This window comes from Protomyctophum bolini, assembly GCF_963924005.1.
Source record: "Protomyctophum bolini genome assembly, chromosome: 7".
Lineage (NCBI taxonomy): Eukaryota > Metazoa > Chordata > Actinopteri > Myctophiformes > Myctophidae > Protomyctophum > Protomyctophum bolini.
The window spans coordinates 37,506,859-37,527,203 of NC_137868.1; the positions used below are offsets into that span (position 1 = coordinate 37,506,859).

A 20,345-nucleotide genomic window follows, 5' to 3' on the forward strand; every position below is an offset into this window, starting at 1 on the left:
GATGGGCCTTCATCACTCACTAAGAGAACAGGAACGTTATTGAGAGGAAGTGGTAACCCTGTGTGTAAATGACAGTATAATAAACTGCAATATTGCCCTTCAATGTAGGGCCATGTTAGTCTGTGTCAGTGTATCCAGTTATGTATCATGGAGGTCAAGTGCATGCAGTGTTTCACCCATTCGTTGAAAGTGGTGTTAACCATATGAAGTACCCTAGAATCCTTAATCTCTACACATTGTGATCTTGTAGATCGGCTGTTTTCGGTTAAGATATTTAGTGGAAAACTGACAGACAGGAGGGGGCCTAGAACCGTGTTGGACTCCAGTGGACCTGGTGGAGTGTTTGGATAGAATGAAAACGTGTTGTACACTCAGGCCTCCATGGCATATGACTGGACACTACTACCGGTAGTCTATAAGGACAAGGGATGCACTTTATAGTGAAAGAGTAGCGTGTTTATCTTAGAGCTATCAGTAGCTTTCGGCAATGAATATCATTTAAAAAAAAGATCGTTCCATCACGTTTCTCTAATCAACGTATTAACCCAGTCAGCTTATTGGATCAAAGCTAACACTTGATTCAATAATGTAGCGACTAGCAAACTTTTCTGAATAAATGTTATGAGTTTTGCCTCCTCTTTCTCTTGATGAGCAACACAGACTTCATAAAAATCAACAAGGGCATTAAGAAAATCGAAATTTTACTTCACAATATAAAAAGACACAATAAGACAGTAGTAGTTTACAACTCATGGGAAGCAATTTGTACTGTGTACACTGTTGCAGTCAAACGGTATGTGGTGTGACACTGAGGTCTCTTGTTAAAGGACCACACCAGTCTAATGTGGACTTTCAGCCATTAGCAGAATATAGATCTCAACTAACATTTTAAAACGTCATTCACTGCCAAACACGCTGCGACTGCTATTAGGTAAATTCACTTTTGAAAATAACTAGCCGTTTATTTGATCTACAATTACTTTATTACTACAGCCACTGAGACAACTTTTATTTAACAATAGTGAGTGTCTAGGTACATTCTGTAATGCTTATTGACAAACACACAGTATTAAAACCCTTTTGGGACAAATTGTAAAGGTTTATGTAAACTATGTGTTCAATATTAGCAATGGCATGTAACACTGGTATGGTCCTTTAAAGGTTTGTAGAATGAATACAAAGTTGACGACAAAGAGACAACTTTAAAAATGTTGATCGAATACAGGTCCGTAGTTTTGCTCAGAAAACATTTCCCATGTTTCCAAATTTACCTAATGACTCTGTTATAGACACCCTTCTGACTCCGTTACCAACCTTGAGGGGTGCGATCTCGTGTATTTATGATGAGATTTGTTGTTTGCGCCCAGAGTCTTTGGATTCCTTAAAGGCTCGTTGAGAGGTGGATATAGGAGAGGAGATAACTGAGGAGGTTTGGGATACAATTCTACATCGGGTACATGGGTCCTCTATTTGTTGCGAGGCATGCTCTTATTCAATGTAAATTACTACACCGTGTCTACTACACCAAGGCCAGGTTGTGTGATAGATGTCGGCAAGCTCCCGCAGACCTCATCCATACGTTCTGGCTCTGCCCTTCTCTACACAAATATTGGACCGATATCTTTCATTCCTTATCAATGATAGTCGGGCAAAGAGTGGAGCCCACACCTTTGGGGGCCCTGTTTGGTGTTTTCCCCTCAGTACCATCGCTCTCTAAACCAGAGAGGGATGTTTTGGCCTTTGTCACTCTGTTAGCTAGGAGACTAATTCTGACCAACTGGAAATCGCCCACTTCCCCTTCTCACACTCATTGGGTTAGGGACACCTTGTACTGTGTAAAACTGGAGAAGATTAGACTCTCCTTGAATGGTTCTTCCGATTTGGGTTTGGGAGGATATGGGGTCCATTCATTAATAATTTGAATCCGTCTCTGCTTGGGGATGAGTGAGGTCTGCTGGACTTTTGATTTAAAAGTAGCTTATACTGTGATTGGATTGCTGTGATGTAATGCAGATTATGGATGTATCATGTACCTATGATTGTTTATAGGATGTTGTGTACTGTTGTTTTGTCTGTTTTTGTCTGCCAACTTTTACTGATCCTGTATTTAAGGTCTGTTTGTCTTGTTTTCTGTTGTCCTTTTTCTTTGGGGTGAAAATTTAATGTGTTTACTCTTTTATGTCATACTTGTGGGGTTTATTTAAGAGAAGCTGTTAATGCCACCATTTATTATTTTTCAAACTCAGTATTTAAATGCTTCTGTGAAACAAACCAATAAAGATAATAAAAAAAAAAAAAAGATGTTGATTGAATCACTTCCCAGTGCAGTTCTACCAAACCAAAGTCTCTGTTGTGGTGCCATCCAATCATTTGGATGGCATATGCAGGATTCTGTGGCCTCCATGGCCACCACCGTGAACCGTGAATCTAGTCCGAGTCGCCATCCACCGTTCCTACTGCTCCCACTGCGTCAGCCAGCTCCAACTCACTGCCTTGCAGACGGTCCCCTGCAGACAGACACACACACACACACACACACACACACACACACACACACACACACACACACACACACACACACACACACACACACACACACACACACACACACACACACACACACACACACACACACACACACACACACACACACACACACACACACACACACACACACACACACACACACACACACACACACACACACACACACACACACACACACACACACAGGAGTGGGTGAATATCCAGTGCAATGCTCAGATTCATCATGCTATTGTATTGGGATGATGATCTACACATTATGGATGTGAAAAGGGGGCTTGGTGAGAACATGTAAATTAAAAGGCACCTCCCATCATAGACATCTAACAAAAACACGATCTGATCATACAGTTGAACCAGCTTTATGTTCGGCTGGTTTGTTGCCATATGTCAGAGGCCTATTTTTAGAACTTCCATTTAGATCATTCAACAGTGAGGGGAATCACAACAGTGATGTTAACAGGTGGTTTGGAGCCTCCGCTGAGTCTGGAAATCACCAAGCAATTAACCTAATAATGCATGCATAGAGCAGCACACTGATAACATGCCAAAGCAGCAGACAGTGGGACAGGCCATTACTCACGTATTAGTTCTGCGATGGCTCTCTGCGTTCGTCTCTCAAGCTTCTCCAGTTTTTTCGCAACGTCTCGCTTTAGATCCCTACGTCCATGATCACAATGTCAACACACAAAGCTTGATTTATACTTGCTTGTACGATGGAGACCCATGCCATAAAATAGCAGGGATTAGGAAAATGTATGATTTTGATCAATCGTGTGCAAAGAAAAACAAATGAAAACAGCTTACCAATCTGGCTTTCTAGGAGCAAGGTTAGCCAAATCCTACAAAAGTAAGGAGGACACACAGTTGTGAGTGGGGAACCAACTCAGTGTGGGCTGCATAATATCCCATTCTGACCTGAGATCAGATTTAAGACGGCTTACTAAATTGCACAGTATTCTGGTGAAGCACAGAGGAATTATTTTTTATTTCTAAACATTAGCCTCCCGCTGCCTGTCCTGTACTCCCAAATGAAGAGCACAGCAAACATATATAATAAGTAAATAAATGACTGTCAACATGTTATATAGTCCAATCATGTGAAGGACAATCGGAAATAGGCTAAAAGACTGCTTACCACTTCTTCAATGATGGGCTCTGGATTTGCTGCCTCAAGCTGATCCTTAACTTTTTCTTCAACTGAAAACAAGAATGAGCAAATAGACGCACGACACATGAATAGAATCAATCAGATGACACATGGGTTCTTCATATGTTTCAAGTTCACCACCAAAGACAAATAAAACACACAATACTGCTCCGAGATCCTGTCACCATGAACTAACCTGATGCAGGCTTGGCTTTGGGTACTTGGCACTCCTTCAGCTCTTCATCCTCTGGGGTGTAGTTCCGTAGTTTCAGCTCTCTGAGAACATAGAAGGCAGTTATATAATACACCACTGTTCTTCAGTCTTATTTCCATGTCTTTGTCGGTAGGAGTCCATCCATACAATAAATCCATCGATACTTGCTGTAGGCAGGACATTAAGAGCAACAGAGATTGTCCATATACATAGTCGTGGCTAAAAAACTACAGCCATTGTAGCACTTAACAGACATGATACCATTGGTGTGGTCGACTATCATCATATCAAGTGTTTTTTTGTTTTCCATGGCAGCATTTCATCTTAAAACTTTATTTTATGTTAATGTCTCTCACTCACTCAACAGTATTTATGTTCCTTCCTTTTTTTATAATCTGTTCTATTCTTAATTAAACATATTTTACAAAAACAAAATACAGCCATTGTAGGCAGCAAAGCTCCATCCATGTTAATGTGACAGAAACATTTGAGTACTGCATCGTGATCAAAACATGTCAGTGTTTATTGACAGTTACTGTCACAACTTGACAATTTTTTTTAAAAATCCACAACGTTTTACCGTGGAGAATTAATTGAATGGCTCAACCAAATAACCAACAACATTCCTCCTGTCTGGCCTCACTTTTGTGCCCCTCTTCACCGTCCTGTCCTCACTCCTCAGAACAAAAGCACAGGCGTACATGATTGAATAAATCTTTGGACAATGCTGATAACAAAGTATACAACCAAAGAGCACAGATTCCCATGCTCTGCTGTACCTGTTACTAACTGCAAAATGTAACATTTTTAGGAAATGAAAAATACCGGTATACATTTTTCAGGAAATGAAGAAACCTTATATATATATTTTTTTTTAAAACAAAGCAATACTGCCTCATCAAAGTTGGTATTGTGACTTTATGTATTGTCAATTACTTGCATGGGAGTGGGAGAGGTGGTTGGAGTTAGTTGCTTTAGCAGACAGTTTGAGGATCCAAACTGTCTGTTAAAAGGTTAAGGTTTTGTCCGAAGCGCTTTAATACTTTTCATTGGTTCAATATTTTTTTTTAACCAATACAAAGATGTAAATGGTGTTCAATAGCACTGAGTTATGCAAAGAAAACATTATTTCTTTCCAGGATTCAAATCATTTGTGCCGCATTTTGAGCTTGTGGATCTGCTACTTTTGATGCTTTTGTTTGACGCTGTACTGTAGTTAGTATGAGCAAGTAGGGCATTGATTTGAAGAAAAAAAAAGAAAACCCCCAAAAAATGAAACGAAAGAAATTCAACTATGGAGAGGTTTTTGGCAGGTATATATATACACTGAGCACCAGCAGGTGGCAGTGTAGTCAAACGTTCTCCAGAGATCAGGAGACAGAAGGGCCCTTTACAGCTGCACCTCTTGCATCTAGGATGGGGGCTGTTAGGTCTTTAGTTTGGACCCAGGGAATAAGGCTCCCTTTTATCCGTGTTTAGAACACATCTCATTAACACCATCCACCTGCTCTGTGGGGTTCGAGTCGAGATCGGCAAACAGCTGAGGAATGTCTTTTGCTTTGTGCTTCTATTATGTAATCTTTCATCGCCAGTCTTTTTTTTCCCTTTTTTTTACACGGTGGAATTCCTGCCGAGTCTGGGTGGTGATGGCTGTGTAGATTTGTTCCTCGAGCCCAGCAGAGACAGACAAGAGTTACAAGGTCACATTTGTCAAGGGAACCTCCAGCGTGGCGTGGAGCAACTGTTATTATGCTCTATACGATTTGTGTAGGGTTTATTATTAGTATGTTCATTATTTATGCATTTATTTGTTTTGAATTCTGCCTCGGGGAAGCATTGACACTTGCAATGTGTTGGTAAGTGGTCTGTCACTGTATAATTGTTTATAGGGCGTGCATAAGGCTATTCATAACTACGATTCTTTTTTTCTTTTTTGGGGGGGGATGGGGGGGTGGTATTACTCAGTGGCTTCTTTGTCATGGCTTTTTTTGTCATGTTTTTTTAAGATATTTCCGTTTTATATTTATATTACAGAGGAGGGAAACGGGAAGGCTCTGGCCTTCAAACGGGGGATATTGCAACTATGTTGTGGACAGCACTAACTCCCAAGGTCGGCCCTGAGCAGTGATTCAATGGCAGTGTGGCTACAGCGAGGAGGGCAATACTCTGGACACAACTATGAAGGCCACACACAGACAGAGTGGTGCCTTGTATGGGTACGAGTACAAATGCTAGTCATGTTCCTCTCTTGGCAGAACGCGGCCATGTCTCAACTCTACACAGACATCTCATAGCACCTCTGAAGTCTCAAAGACAGTGATACCAAACACCGCCTCTTCTTATACCACTTCAGATACGTTCAGAAAAGCTTTCCTTATGTTAATTAAGCTCCTATTTGAACACGAAAATAGAACCTATTTTAGAAACAGTATCTGGAATAAAATGTGGAAAATAAACATTATAATCGAAAATGTCATGATACATAAAATAACGAGACAAGAATGATATATTATTATAAACAAATTGCATACAGTATATCATGTATAATAAATAATATAATAAATATCATGAAAAATCAATCGACACAATGTGTTTTCACAAGTATTAAAAAGAGATGACAGATTTTGCCAACCTAATCTCTTCAGGAAGGATTTGCTCAAGGGCATGCTAATTGTGGTTGTCCAGGGAGCCCAGATTTTCTCTGCCAGCCTGCCTAGGTACTCCATCACTCCTAACCTCCAGCCTACCGCCGCCTCTTACTGTTGAAATCTGCTGCAGATATTATATCATTATTATTATTGTCCATTTTTATGGTGAGGCCAGGCTCTCTACAATAGGCGAATAAAGGCGGCGCTGGAGCGACTCAGATGAAAAGGGCTCACATTTGTTATTTTAATAGCAGGGTCAGGATGACCTGACAAAGATCTGAACGTTGTCTTTTTTTATTTTTTAGTTATTAAAATGAAAGGCTCCAATGGCTCCAATCATGCAGTCCAGCGCCTTCTTTATTCAGTTATATACTGTATGGCCAGTATGTCTGCCCCCTCATAAAGTAGAACATACACATGCAGTATACATGCATGATGTCATGAAACGGAAGCAGCACGGTGTGTGCGCAAAACACTCTAGTAACTGGTGAAGAGTGTGGATATTGGGACTGAAATTCTCTTCATTATAACATACATGAACATAGTTCATGTGAAGCACTTTTGTACTTGCAGATTAAGTAGGCCATTTATGAAGAGCACCATTTCCATTTAGCCAAATGAGGCATAGACGTCACCAGAGTCACCACGTTAGGAAATTAACACACGCAGACAGGCTGTATAGTGTGGCTTCACTGAACACCACACACATAGGGCCCTATTTTTGCCCTTTATGGCTTTATCCCTAAACTTCCTTTTTTTTTTTACTGTTTTGAAAACATAAAACATGATTATTCATGTGGCATCAGCCTGTGGGCCTGAAATACTTTATGAATAAAAAGCCCATTGATTCCCTCCCTGTGTTCTCTCATGTTGTTTTTCAAAATATGTTAAGCACTTCACCGTATTAATGGAAATCAGAGCCAAGCCAAGCAGTCTAGAAGAGGGTCTCTGTGAGTGAGTGTGTGTGTGTGTGTGTGTGTGGGTGTGTGTGTGTGTGTGTGTGTGTGTGTGTATGCGTGTCCAGAGCTAATCTCACAAACCGATCAGCACATTTTTTGTGAATGCAGCCATTAGGCCATGGAAATACATTCCTTTATATTTACTGTATACTAATTATACTGTATGTGTTATACTATTTAACATTTCAAACTTAAAATGTATCCTAAAAGTCATTCAAGTCAATTGGAACATGCCGACATCAACTGGCCACATGATATACGAGATCCATGTTAGCCACGCCGTTAGTAGACCCATCTTAGAGACAGACAGGTGGTAAAAAGAGAGATGACCTGACCTGGACTGTAACCTATGACCTTGCGATTAGGTGAAAACACTATGTGGCTCAGCAACCAGAACACAGAGCTCCCATGAAATGTTAATACTCTGCAGCACACGACACCACCTGTCTATCTTACACTCACACTTTGCTGTCGGTGCAAGGCTGCCACCTTGAATTAGTCATTGCTAACACGACGCACAACACACCCGTCCTGTACACATCCAGGCCACTACCAATCCATTCTGTCCACAGACTCCACACACACACACACACACACACACACACACACACACACACACACACACACACACACACAAACTCAGTGAATTAGGCCTCGCGCAAGAGATTCTCGGTCCACAATGACACAGTCCCATCCTGTTAGACTAGAGGGAGTGTCTCTGAGGGCATTTGGCGCACACAGTCATTAAACATAAACAATGGAAAAGGGCTCCTGTAGTAGGATGAGGGAGACGACTGCCCTTTTTCCTAGCGGCTGGCTTAGAAACAAAGCCCAGTGGTCTGCAGGATATTTGAGCAGCTATTAACACAGTGCTGTGATCCAGGACAGAGTAAACACAGTAATGTGTGTGAGAGAGAAAGAGAGAGAGACCAATGCAAATAGTTTGCATCATAAGTATACTGTAGATGATGGCCGATTCATACAGATTGATGGCTTTATTCACAGTACGGAAACTCAGAAAAATCAACCCTGTTCCAAATTAGAAATAGCTTGAAGTTGATTTATCACCACGTAATGTGCAGTTTGAAAGAAACAGCATAATGTCTGTCAAATGAATCACACAAAAACTGCCCATGGCCTGGTGTGTAATTGACATACTTAAAAGCCCCGCTGCGTGCGTTTGTATAATGAGACAAACCTACCTATGCCTCTGTTCTTCCTCCACGACCTCTTCTTCTTCCAAGGCTCTCTTCCGGTCAGGCTCGCCATCCTCCAACTCTCTCCCCTGTTTGGAAGTCAATACAACATGGGGGGGGGGGGGGTTAGCATTGCTCCAACAAATCGTGTTCATTGCAGTAGATCTCATAGATTAGAACCAGGAACGTTAAGTATTTGCATACCGTAAGTAAACAGAGAAGCACAACCTTTATGGTTGGTCTGATTTGAGAGTCAAATTAGAGGGAAATTATAAATTTGCATTTTTGTAAATTTTTGTTCAAAGCAGTATTTTAGCTTCAGGGATTATTAGACCAAATCAGGTAAAACCAGGCCCCACTAGGATTGGTTCTGAGGTTCTGCAGGGAAAATGTGTGGCAGGAATTATGGCTCAGTGTAAGCACAAAGTAGGTCATGCTCAGCAGGTTTTACCCAAAATGTACTGGCTACAGCAAGCTGGTGAAGATGTTTTAGCACTCACCCCAAACCCTATTCAATAAAATAAAACAATCTGAATGTCAGGGGACTTCTCAATCACAGAAATGCATGCTCAGTTTCCATCTGTTGCCACAATTCCAATCTCATGCTCATTTCAAGAAATAAGACGTTCCCAATGCAGCCAAAGCCACTGAGCTGAGTCCTCAGCCTACACGGTACTGTGCACTGGTAAAAACACTGAGCTGAGTCCTCAGCCTACACGGTACTGTGCACTGGTAAAAACACTGAGCTGAGTCCTCAGCCTACACGGTACTGTGCACTGGTAAAAACAAATGTGTAGAAAATAAGGAACCCCACCCAACTCCCCGTTTTCCTGAAGAGCCTTCCTGTCCACCTGCGAGAACAATTCAGTTGACCGAGTCATTCTTCAAGAAGTACAGTGCAGCAGGAAAACAGCAACATCAACGTCATTCACACAGACACAGCTAGGCCCAAAGCAACACGCTCTCTCATCTACAGCAGCTTATTTCACTGGTTCCAAAACCACAGTCACTTTTTTATGGGTCCCTTTAGTTTTTGTTTCCTACATTTCCTTTCAATTATTATTCTTTAAAAAAAAACAAGCTTAAAAAAGAAAAAATGTTCATGAATTTTAAAAACAATCATTGCTTTTTTCCCCCCCAGTAACTTCATGAAGAAATAAAAGAAGATCCCAACGGTGCCGCGTTGTGAGCTTGTAGAAAGCTTGGAGCAAGGTTTCCTGTTCAAGGGGTAAATAAATGATCGAAGGACTCTCAAAGTGTCGCAGAAGAATAGGCTGAAGTCAAGGTGAGAAGTGAGAGAGAGAGAGAGACCAAACTCAAAGGAAAAGAGGCCGCTGCCGCTGTTATTCCTTTGTTTGCCGATGGGTACTAGTCTACTACCCAGATTGGGCTAAACCTAACCTACTCTGCATGACAACTCACATACAACATGACCAAGTGAAAAGCTGAAGTGTTGAGGTTTACTGGTAACACACAGGATAGGGCTGTTTTCACTGCATAACATGCTTTAATCATAGAAGACATGCTGGCTTCTATTGAATCCAAATGACTGAAATCAGTCATGGCGACTGAGAAGAACTTCAATCCATGAGAGCTGCATTTGAATAGACCTATGTATATTTAGCAGGTGTTAGATAGTTTAACTACTGTGCCTTTTGTCTTCATAAACTTGTGCGAGTGTGTAGCCAAAGGCAGTTTGTTTTGTTGGACTGTAATTAGAACTGCGTTTTTTTCTGAGATATATACCGATATATTACATTATTATATTGAATTTTATATTGAACTCATTGCTGAAAGAAATAAGAAAACAGTGGTTTTTCTGGTGAAAGTAGATGGTAAGCCCCCCTCCCCACTAACAGCGTCAGATCAGTAGTGTAGATCAGATATTTTTGATCGTTTGTTTGGCCAAAATACGGATGCCAGAGTTAATCAGTACTAATATATCAAATAGATTTTGTTTTATTGATCTGCAAACATCAATCGCCAGTCATAGACGTGTAAGGCCATATGTTCAGCAGCACACTGAAAGTTATTAAATGAAGAGTCAAGCCGCTTCCAGACAGTCGCTTCACCAAGATGCAAGATGCAGCCACGCTGGGCAAGACGCCCGCTGTAGAGTGCATTGCTGGAATTTGGCAGAAGTACTGCTGAAGGAAATTACGTTGGCGCTTTACAAATCTGTTTACATTCTCTATGAAACAAGTGTTGTGATTGGTCGGAAAATATCGTATCAGGGGGAAATACATCTGATGGATGTTCCGGCTCTCTCTCACCAGCATACTGCCTCTCTCTCACCATCATCCTGCCTCTCTCTCACCAGCATACTGCCTCTCTCTCACCATCATCCTGTCTCTCTCGCCATGTCTCTCTCTCGCTGTCCTGTCTCTCTCTTCACTGTCCTGTGAGGCCGTCTCTCTCTCTTCACTGTCCTGTCTCTCTCTCACCATCATCCTGTCTCTCTCTTCACTGTCCTGTCCCTCTCTCTCACCTCTCTCTCTCTCTCTCTCTCTCTCTCTCTCTCTATGGAGAAAGGTAAATGCATTAATGTCCAAAAAAAACTACAATAATGATGAAGCTAAGCTAGTGTCCCATTCAGGCACTAGAATGGGGCCAGGGTGTCTGATCGGCTGGATACACAGGATGAGGATAGGTGGGGACTAGGGGACATCTGGGCACCTAGATGTAAAATTGGCTATTTTGTCAAAAAATGTTTAAAATGAAAACATGGTGTGAAGTATATATGATGTGAAAATGTGCGGTACATCATTATTATCATCAGACTTAATTTTAGCCTTCAACTTCTTGTTTATGCCCTAAACAGACTGAATATTCAGGTTTTGTAGCAATTGTAGGAATATTAGACCTTATGTATTTCACTTCTTGCTCGTAACGTTGTTTTTATATACAAGTACAAAAGAAGCATTGAAACAGAACAGAATAATGGTAGCACTAGAAGAAAACTACCGGTAGCTATAACAGGATAGCTAAGTAGCTAGCTGGCTAACTGTGTAGGTAAACACATGCTTCTCTTCCGAGTTGTCGTGTCTCGTTATTCGGACATAGAATCCCCGCTCATTGAATGTGTACCTGAGTGTGTCTGCTTTTCAGGGCTTTCAGCCTCTCCTTTCTCTTCAGAGCTTGTTCCTGTAAGGATCCGACGTTTTTCTCCATGTTTATCTCTTGTTCACGTTCTGAAGATGAAGAATCTGTTGTATCGCCAATCCATTGATCTGGCCTGACGATTTATTTTCTATGGAAGGTCGAGTGCATCGATTCTGGTGGCATCAGAGCTTAGAGTAGAGATCAGATCAGAGCCATGGGTGGCATGTTGCCAGGTCTTTGTTGTTTGTTTTTCCTTTCCTTTTTTTATTATTTTTTATTTTTTACATTTAGCAGAAACAGGTCTCCACGTCCCCTGCTATCTCATTCATATAGGATGAGGATCTAGGTTTCATAGACAATTTAAGCCAAGGAGTGCATGCTTCTCATGACCACGTTTCCTTTTCAGTCAGTTTGTGCATGACTTAGGTTACATGTTCTCATTTTATTATTCTACATTAATGTAAATGTAATGCATGAGCTGAAATGCCACCCTCGCCCATAGTCGCCCTGGCAGTGGCTGTCATCATGCCAGTGACAGAGGTCCTGGTGAGGAATGTAGGGCATTGCCATGGCAATACAGCTGCCTTCACGGTCACTGTGTGGCCATCCTCCTAGTTGACCAACAGGAGCCAGCAATGGCACAACCAAGCTGGGTTCAATAGGACATAAACTTGTGTTAAAAGATAGAAAAGTGGTGAAAAAGTAGCCTCTCTGGTTATATTTTTTTTTTTATGAAGATAAGCGGCCTACCTAAGCATAAAAGCATATACAATCATTATAGAAAGGCACATTTCTCAATAATTTCATTGAATTGTAAATAGTAGGCTAATGTTCACCACTTCATTTTTGCTATAATCATTTATCAGTTAATGAACATTTTATAATAATAATAATCTAATTCTTCAAAATAACTATAGCAATAAATTAGTAAAATGTCAAATATTTACCTTTGAGATAGTACAGTAGGCCTAAGTACAGTATTGGAAAAAATACCTCAAAATTGTACTCGATTACTTTTCACCGTGATGTATTGTACAGCATTTGGCATGGCATAGTTTTGTGTGGACAGAACCACAATGAATCACATGAAGAGGACATTGTTGGAAGTTTACACTAACTTGCTACCAATACAAGTGACTCAGCATCACTCATCAGTGTGTAGAACCTTTAGAACTCTTCACTGTGGAATAATTACATGCTGGTACATTATAATTTGTGGTCATATAAACGTATAATGCTCACCTGACATTTCTACACTCAATTGTTAATACACTTTACAAACGTCACACTTTATAAGGCCTACTTATAAAGTATATATATTGTCTTACTTAAAGGGGGAATGTCAGCGGACCTTTAAAGCAGCACTATGTAACCTTCCTCTTCCACCCCGGATTTGAACCTGCTGGTTTCCATTTCTAAGAGAGCCTGCATGCCTGCTGGAGGGATACATTTATCATCATACGTACCATACAAATTAAAATGTATTAATTAAAAAAAGCTACATAGTGAGGCTTTATAATATTGAATCTTTTATTTAATTAGTATGACAGTGTACATGCTTTAACCACAACCCTAATAGCTCAGTTCTCAAACATGTTCATGTCAAGGACCCCCAAATTGATATTTATTTGACCGCAGACCCCATCTGAATTTTTTGTGTGCGCCAGGGACACCCAGAAGAGAAGATTTGTGTAAAGAAAATACTATCAAGATGTAAATAAACAGCAGATATGTCGAACTGCAAGCTTGTATATCTGCTATTTTTGAATGGCCAACGTATAAAATATGGACAAAGTGGTTAAGATGATTGTAATCCTGCGTTAAAACATTTTTCTGGGGATCCCATGTGAACACCTCCCCCCATGGACCCCTGGAGGTCCCCGGACCGGACATTGAGAACCCCTACACCCGTATACCTGTGCCCCCATGCAGGGCTCTGTACTTGGCCTCCTTCTTAAATCTTACACACACACACACACACACACACACACACACACACACACACACACACACACACACACACACACACACACACACACACACACACACACACACACACACACATACACACAAAAGCAATGACAATTCAGTAACCTATTATAATACTTATATCAGAAATAACAATTCTTCTACATTATCTAATCTAATCTGTTTACTTTAGACTCCTTGTAATAAGGCAGAAGATGTTTAACAATAATTTAACCCTTGAGAGCGTAAAATGAAACCAAATGGGTTTCATATTACGCTCTCAAGAGTTAAAGATCTATAAGGGTCCATTTGGTTACCAACTTCATCCTTTAGCTGTGGACTACCTGGGATCCCCTCAAGGACCACTGGTGGTCCCCAGAACACTGGTTGAAAACCACATTATACATAATGTATATATTATAAAGCATAATGAGAATCATGTGTTCTTATAACAATTATTATCTAGTCTTCTTCAGGGTCGCCAGTCGCCACAGTTGATCATCTGTTTCCATCTTCTGTTTCTGCAGCTTCTTTTAAGACTCCTGGCCACCTGGAGGTCCTCTTCTCCTCTTACCTGGCAGTTCCATCTTCAGCATTCTTCTCCCAATGTACCCCTCGTCCCTCCTTTTCAATAATATTATATTACACTATAGCCAGTGTGTTGTTCACACATTATTCAATTGTGTGTGTGTGTGTGTGTGTGTGTGTGTGTGTGTGTGTGTGTGTGTGTGTGTGTGTGCGTGTGTGTGTGCGTGCGTGTGTGTGTGCGTGTGTGTGTGTGTGTGTGTGTGTGTGTGTGTGTGTGTGTGTGTGTGTGTGTGTGTGTGTGTGTGTGTGTGTGTGTGTGTGTGTGTGTGTGTCTTTAAGAGTATATCAGCCCTACCTGTGTGTGTGTGTGTGTGTGTGTGTGTGTCCATGTAACCTACCTACAGTCAACGTGTTGCTCACTCTGTCATGTCAACAGTCAGTGGTGCGTGTCTCTTGTGTTGCTCCCACAGGAAGAGAAGAGGGCAGCGCTCGGCGCAGAAAGCGAAGGGGAGACATATTGTTGTCCAGGGAGAGAGGGAGAGAGCATGTCATATTATTATGAGTAGTTGAACAGCTAGTAGCTGCCTGCTGTACTGTACACACTGAGCGGATAGCAGCATCTGTCGCTTCCGTGGGAACTCTCTAGTCTAGAATACAGTCGGTAAGCAAAGAGCTGAACGCGGACATGGCTCTTTCTGCACGCTTGCCTGTGTTTTCTCAACGGGCCTGATGATCTCCTCCACTAACATGTTTCCTCTTCTGACCCGACGATTATTACTGTAACTTTAGTTGGGAGCTTATTTATGGACGATGCACTTTGGGATTGTGTTGTGTTGCGTTTACACGGTTTTCGGAGCGGACTGTGGCTCGCATGGACATGTTGTTGCGCCCTGGCTGCCGCGTATCTGCTGGGAAAAAAACAATGCATAATATGAACGAAGTCTGAAAGTTTAATGGTTTTCTGAAAACACGAGAAACAGGATCAATGAACAACAACCACAAGGGCGGAGGAGGAATGGCATCAAAGGAGCGGCTGTACGAGCTGTGGATGTTATATTACACCAAGGTGAGTAGAGAGAGTATGGCTAGAGGCGCGGAAGGAACTCCGCCTGACAGACACCTGTTGTTGCGCGCATCGTGTGTGTGTGCATGTATTCAAAACTCACGAGACCATGCAATGTAAGGTAAAGTGTGTCGTGTATAAAAGTTATAATTCTGAAAGCGACCAAGCAGGCTTCGTTACATGATTACATCAGTCCACCGCAGCTGTAAGCGAACATATTATGATGACTAAAAATGTATCAAGGAAGTAGTTTAGTCTATTGGAGTAGTGATGACCACAACACTGCCATTTAGCCGTGTTTAACTTTTGGCAGTAATATTAAATGTAGGCTAATAGTATTTTACGTGGAATGCGTTTTAGAAAGACTTGGAGGATCTTGTCTTGGAGTGTACCTGCGATACGTCACTGTGGCACTTCCTGTATGAGAAATGCTCTGTTTTAGTACACAGCTATAATATTATCTTATCTTACTAGTTTTCTATATTCCAATAACTTTATAATTGAGCTACTTAGCGTAAACCTGTAACACATTCGTTCCATTATGTCCTGATATCTTGCATTTTGTTTTCAAAGGGCATGCAGGCCTTGGTTTACAGGATTACATATTATTCCAACTAACCAGAAACCACATGTCTAATGTGCATGCAGTCATGCAACATATAGGATATAGCCCAAGGCATTTCACTGACTGACAGGCTGCAGTTGCTGTAGCCTACACTGCTGGTTAGATAGATGCTACCAAAATGTCTAATGTAACACTACTGAACTAAATTGTGCACAGGAGTGCATAAGGTCACAGGTGTATGCCTATAGCTGCTACTATTATGGCAATATTGCAAACGGTGTTCCCCCTGTCGTGGGTGTGTCTAATACATCTTTGAAAGGTGAACAACAACAAAATGTTGTCAACTATTGTAAAAAGTCATCTGTCATGCTCTTTGTCAGTGGCATTTTTGTCCTAACAGATTGCTTGCCTATGATTAATACATTATTTATTGGGCTTGCAATCTGTTTCCTCAGATGCCCCAGGACAGGGAAAAGTTACTGGAACTATAAAAGATGTTTAACCTCCTTTTTATTTTTTAATCTTTTGCTCAGCGTGCAGCCCAGCTGTTCTAAACAGGTTAACTCAGGGCTGAAGCTGATGGACCTGTTCTGCTGACGAATATCATTATAGACAAACGCACATCTATAACCTTTCCTTTGTGTATCCTGTGGGTGTGGGATTGTGTGAAAATGTGCCTGAAGAAGAAGTTGTGTCTGTAGGTAGGTACTGACAGTAACAGTCTGTGACTGTCAGACTTTGCGCGGTGCCAGTCTGTAGACTTGTGTGTACACGTGGTCACTTCGTACTGTACTGGGACCCTGGTGTCGGTTAGCCTAAGATTTAAACTCTCGTAGATGTATTTATCAATTCTGACATATATTGAAACGGTCAGAATCGATACGAGAGTCTGTTGTGAGATAGTTGAGGTAGTTGTGCGTTCCCGCACAACTATCCTGATTCCTTTGCTGTCAGTGTCAGTGGGGGTGCACTAGTCACTGAAATAGGATACACCCTGCCTTATATTAAATGAAACACCACCACTACCTTTTAGCCAATGTTTATTGTGATGAGGATTTAACTATTTAGATTTAGATACTCTGTCTGAAGCTGACTTAAGCCTGAGTGTCACTTTCATTGGCCAAATAAGCATGTCATTTTACTTGGTGGTAGCTCATATTTACATAAAAGCACATCACAATTACAGAACAGAGTATAACAGATGTAATATTTAATCTCTATAGGCGAACAAAGGAAAATAAATCAGCACTAAGATTGTTCAAACAGAAGCTTATACAGTAATCTAATCCATCACATACCAAATTGCAACAACAAAAGATGGTTTTCTTTGAAGCATTTCCTCATATTTTTGGAATGTGGCGTATGCAATAGCATTGTGTCAATATAACACTGATATGAACTTGGCTCTAAAAGGGTGCAGAAATACTTGGTTTTTCCTGTTCTACTTATGCTAACACGAGACCCACGAGTCTCACAATCACACTTACGTACCAGAGCATCTCCTGTGTGTGTGTGTGTGTGTGTGTGTGTGTGTGTGTGTGTGTGTGTGTGTGTGTGTGTGTGTGTGTGTGTGTGTGTGTGTGTGTGTGTGTGTGTGTGTCAGCCTTTGGATTTGACGGCTGTCATTGTCAACCATTTTTCTGAGGTCAGCCACATCCTACTGACCTGTCTCATGGAGAAGTGTGACATTGTAGCATGCCAACTGCCAGGGAAAGAAAGATTAGCAAATGGCTTGCATTTACTGCCAAACTGTAGTAAAAGATGTCCCAGACTCGGCACCCCACCTTATACTTTCAGATTGAACTGGAGAATATGTTGATACTTCTATTCTAATTCTAGTAGTGCTGATCAGATGAATATGTCAGGCAAAGCTTGGCCAATCACATCCTGAGGTCACGTTAGCAAGGGTTGACACTAATGGTCTCAGAGGCACTTGCCCGTCGGGCCCACATGCCCATTACAAACGATATCTGCAGAGTGGCGACAGTCACTTTGAAAGTCTAAATGAGCACAACTGCTACTTGCAAAACAGTAGCATTATTTGTTCTTTCATGATTAACCAAGAGTATTTAATGAAGACTGTTGCTTCCCCATTCAAACGAACTTCCCGTCAGCAACCTGAAAGCAAACTCCACTTACCCGAACGTTCTATTCACTTGCCACAATCTGTGTTTTGATGACCACTCGCCCACCGTTGTCCCATAAGCCAATGTTTTAGAATAATGTTATTATTATTATATTATTATTATTAATATAATTCGATATTGTCATCCAATGAGACTAGATATTGTCTGGGATTGATATGGCTAATGGCATATGTGTATACTGTATGCATTTTGGCATATATTATTATGTACTTATTTCTGCTTTGCAATATTTGCAGAAATATTGGATCAGGAGTTAGAGAGGCCATCTTGGAATCTAAAGGTTCCTTGTTTGATGCCCAGATCCTCCTCACTGCTGTGTTTGAAGTGTCCTTGAGCAAGACGCTCCTGACTGCTCCCAGTGAGCAGGTTGCATGGTTGCCTCTGTCTCGTAGGGGTGTGAAATATGAAAGGGTGAATGTGTATGCGCTTTGGTGCTATAATATATATAATTTTACCAGTGTAGTCCAGTGAAACTTCCTATGAGCTAGCATAAGTGGTTTGACATTTAACACATTTACAAACAGGCTCTCTCAAATGGTCTCAGGTTAGTCACAAAGAGACTGGTTGTGGTTGCTGTAGAAAATCAATAGAACTGAGCAAGGAGTCAGGATTTGTGCATAATAACCAAGACTCTACACCTGTTTACCAGTCAGCAGTGACAGATTTGCCTGAGACATACTCTTTGTTTGAGTTGTATAGAAAACACACCCAGGCTTTTGCCTACAATTCTATAACAATGCATAACACATAAAGATGTTAAGACGGTCTTACATAGGATTGGACGTTTTGGGTAAAAATAGTGTTCTGTTAATACATGGATTATGATGTTTTAAGCCACTAATGTTAACCATTTTGTCCTTGAACTATTCACATTATGTTGGCCCTAGTTTCTTTTTTTAAGCAAGAGATTCTTCTGTTTGTTCAGCTTATTTTCTTTTCTTGGCAATTTGTAGTTCACTGTGACACGTGAGTAAGATCCTAGGCTGATGAGTTATGGTTGACCTTTGAGAAGATTGAATGCAGTAGGAGGGTAATGGAGATAATGCACTGCTTACTTGTAGACTAAACTCTGATCTTCATCATCAATATCTCTGCCAGAGCTTACTCTGTGCCAGCCAGGCACCACTTTAATCATCCAGTTAAACAGTACTGCGTTTATTATACGATATCAATTGGTTGTAATTAATTATTATAAAATGTTACTTTACATTGTTTGGGTACAGTTCTCTTTTTGGAACATTAAAGCACAACGTGCTGTGGCATGTCATAGATAAAGGAGCTTTTGCTTCCTTCGATTGTGCAAGAAAATCACACACACCCATCGCAAGAGGTTGAGATCAGCCTTGATTCAAAACTAACGAGGAAACATCTTCTGGCCATTGACATGAAGATATAGGAAATATTCAAAGTATTGTGACAAAAAGGTATCGCACCCGTTTAATATGGTAAATGTTTAAAATAAACCAGAGTAACCTAACAAAAATTGACAACTAACTATGACATTGACACAGTATATTTTCTCATTATTGTACAAGATGTCAGTGACTTGTGTGAGTCACTGGAATCGTAATGTTATTAGCAGTTTAATCACTAGATAATTGATTGATGCCCTGTTCATTAGTATAGTTTCATTCCTAGAATTGTTTTGATTACTCTGCCATGATAGAATTGATTAGAATAACATTTGGTTTTAAGATGTGTATAATGATTTAGATTCCTAAATTCACAATATTCCCATTATAAAACAGCACAGAATCACATCAAAATAATATATAGGACAGGTCTACTCTGTATATTCAGTAATTGGAAATTACAATTACCAAATGTATTCAGATTACAATAATCAGGTTTATTTTATTTGAGATTACTAATACTAATATTTGAACAGCACATTACAGTACAGTACCTATATCGAGTATTTAGAGATTTATTTCATCATGCAGTTCAGTTGAGCAGGACGTGCAGATAACTTTGTTTAGGTGGGGTTACAGCAGCTGGGTCAAAGCTGCATATCTCAAATCTGCAATGTTCTTTTTCATTCATTGTAAAAATAAAGTTAGACAAGTTGGGACACATAAGAGAATCTGAGCTGATCACAGGAGAGGAGGAGAGAGAGAGAGAGACAGGCAGACAAAGAATAAGGGTTGAGTTGAGTGAAAGAGAACACAATTTAACTTCACTTGTCAGATCCTGTCTGAAATCTCCCAACATGCACTGCTCGTGTTGGACCTGTACCTGTTTGTTAGTTTGTCCAGTTTCCC

At 40.7% G+C, this 20,345-nt stretch overlaps 2 protein-coding genes across 4 annotated transcripts in view; one reads left to right on the forward strand and one right to left on the reverse strand.

Annotated features, from left to right (window-relative positions):
• Positions 1-684: 684 nt before the first annotated feature.
• On the reverse strand, positions 685-11,975 carry ccdc12 (coiled-coil domain containing 12). The gene is made up of 7 exons (XM_080767790.1): positions 11,799-11,975; positions 8,718-8,800; positions 3,891-3,970; positions 3,683-3,744; positions 3,352-3,386; positions 3,128-3,204; positions 685-2,507 (listed from the first exon to the last, which is right to left on the reverse strand). The coding sequence occupies exons 1-7, from the start codon at positions 11,880-11,882 to the stop codon at positions 2,428-2,430; spliced, it is 501 nt and encodes a 166-aa protein (XP_080623916.1). The 5' UTR covers positions 11,883-11,975; the 3' UTR covers positions 685-2,427.
• A 2,799-nt stretch (positions 11,976-14,774) lies between these two features.
• The window catches only part of nbeal2 (neurobeachin-like 2), a 110,114-nt gene continuing 104,543 nt past the window's right edge, over positions 14,775-20,345 (forward strand). For all 3 annotated transcript variants that reach the window (XM_080768902.1, XM_080768903.1, XM_080768904.1), the window contains exon 1: positions 14,775-15,375. In XM_080768902.1, the coding sequence (XP_080625028.1) occupies positions 15,295-15,375 (81 nt within the window). In that variant the 5' untranslated portion in view covers positions 14,775-15,294. The remainder of the gene's footprint in view (positions 15,376-20,345) is intronic.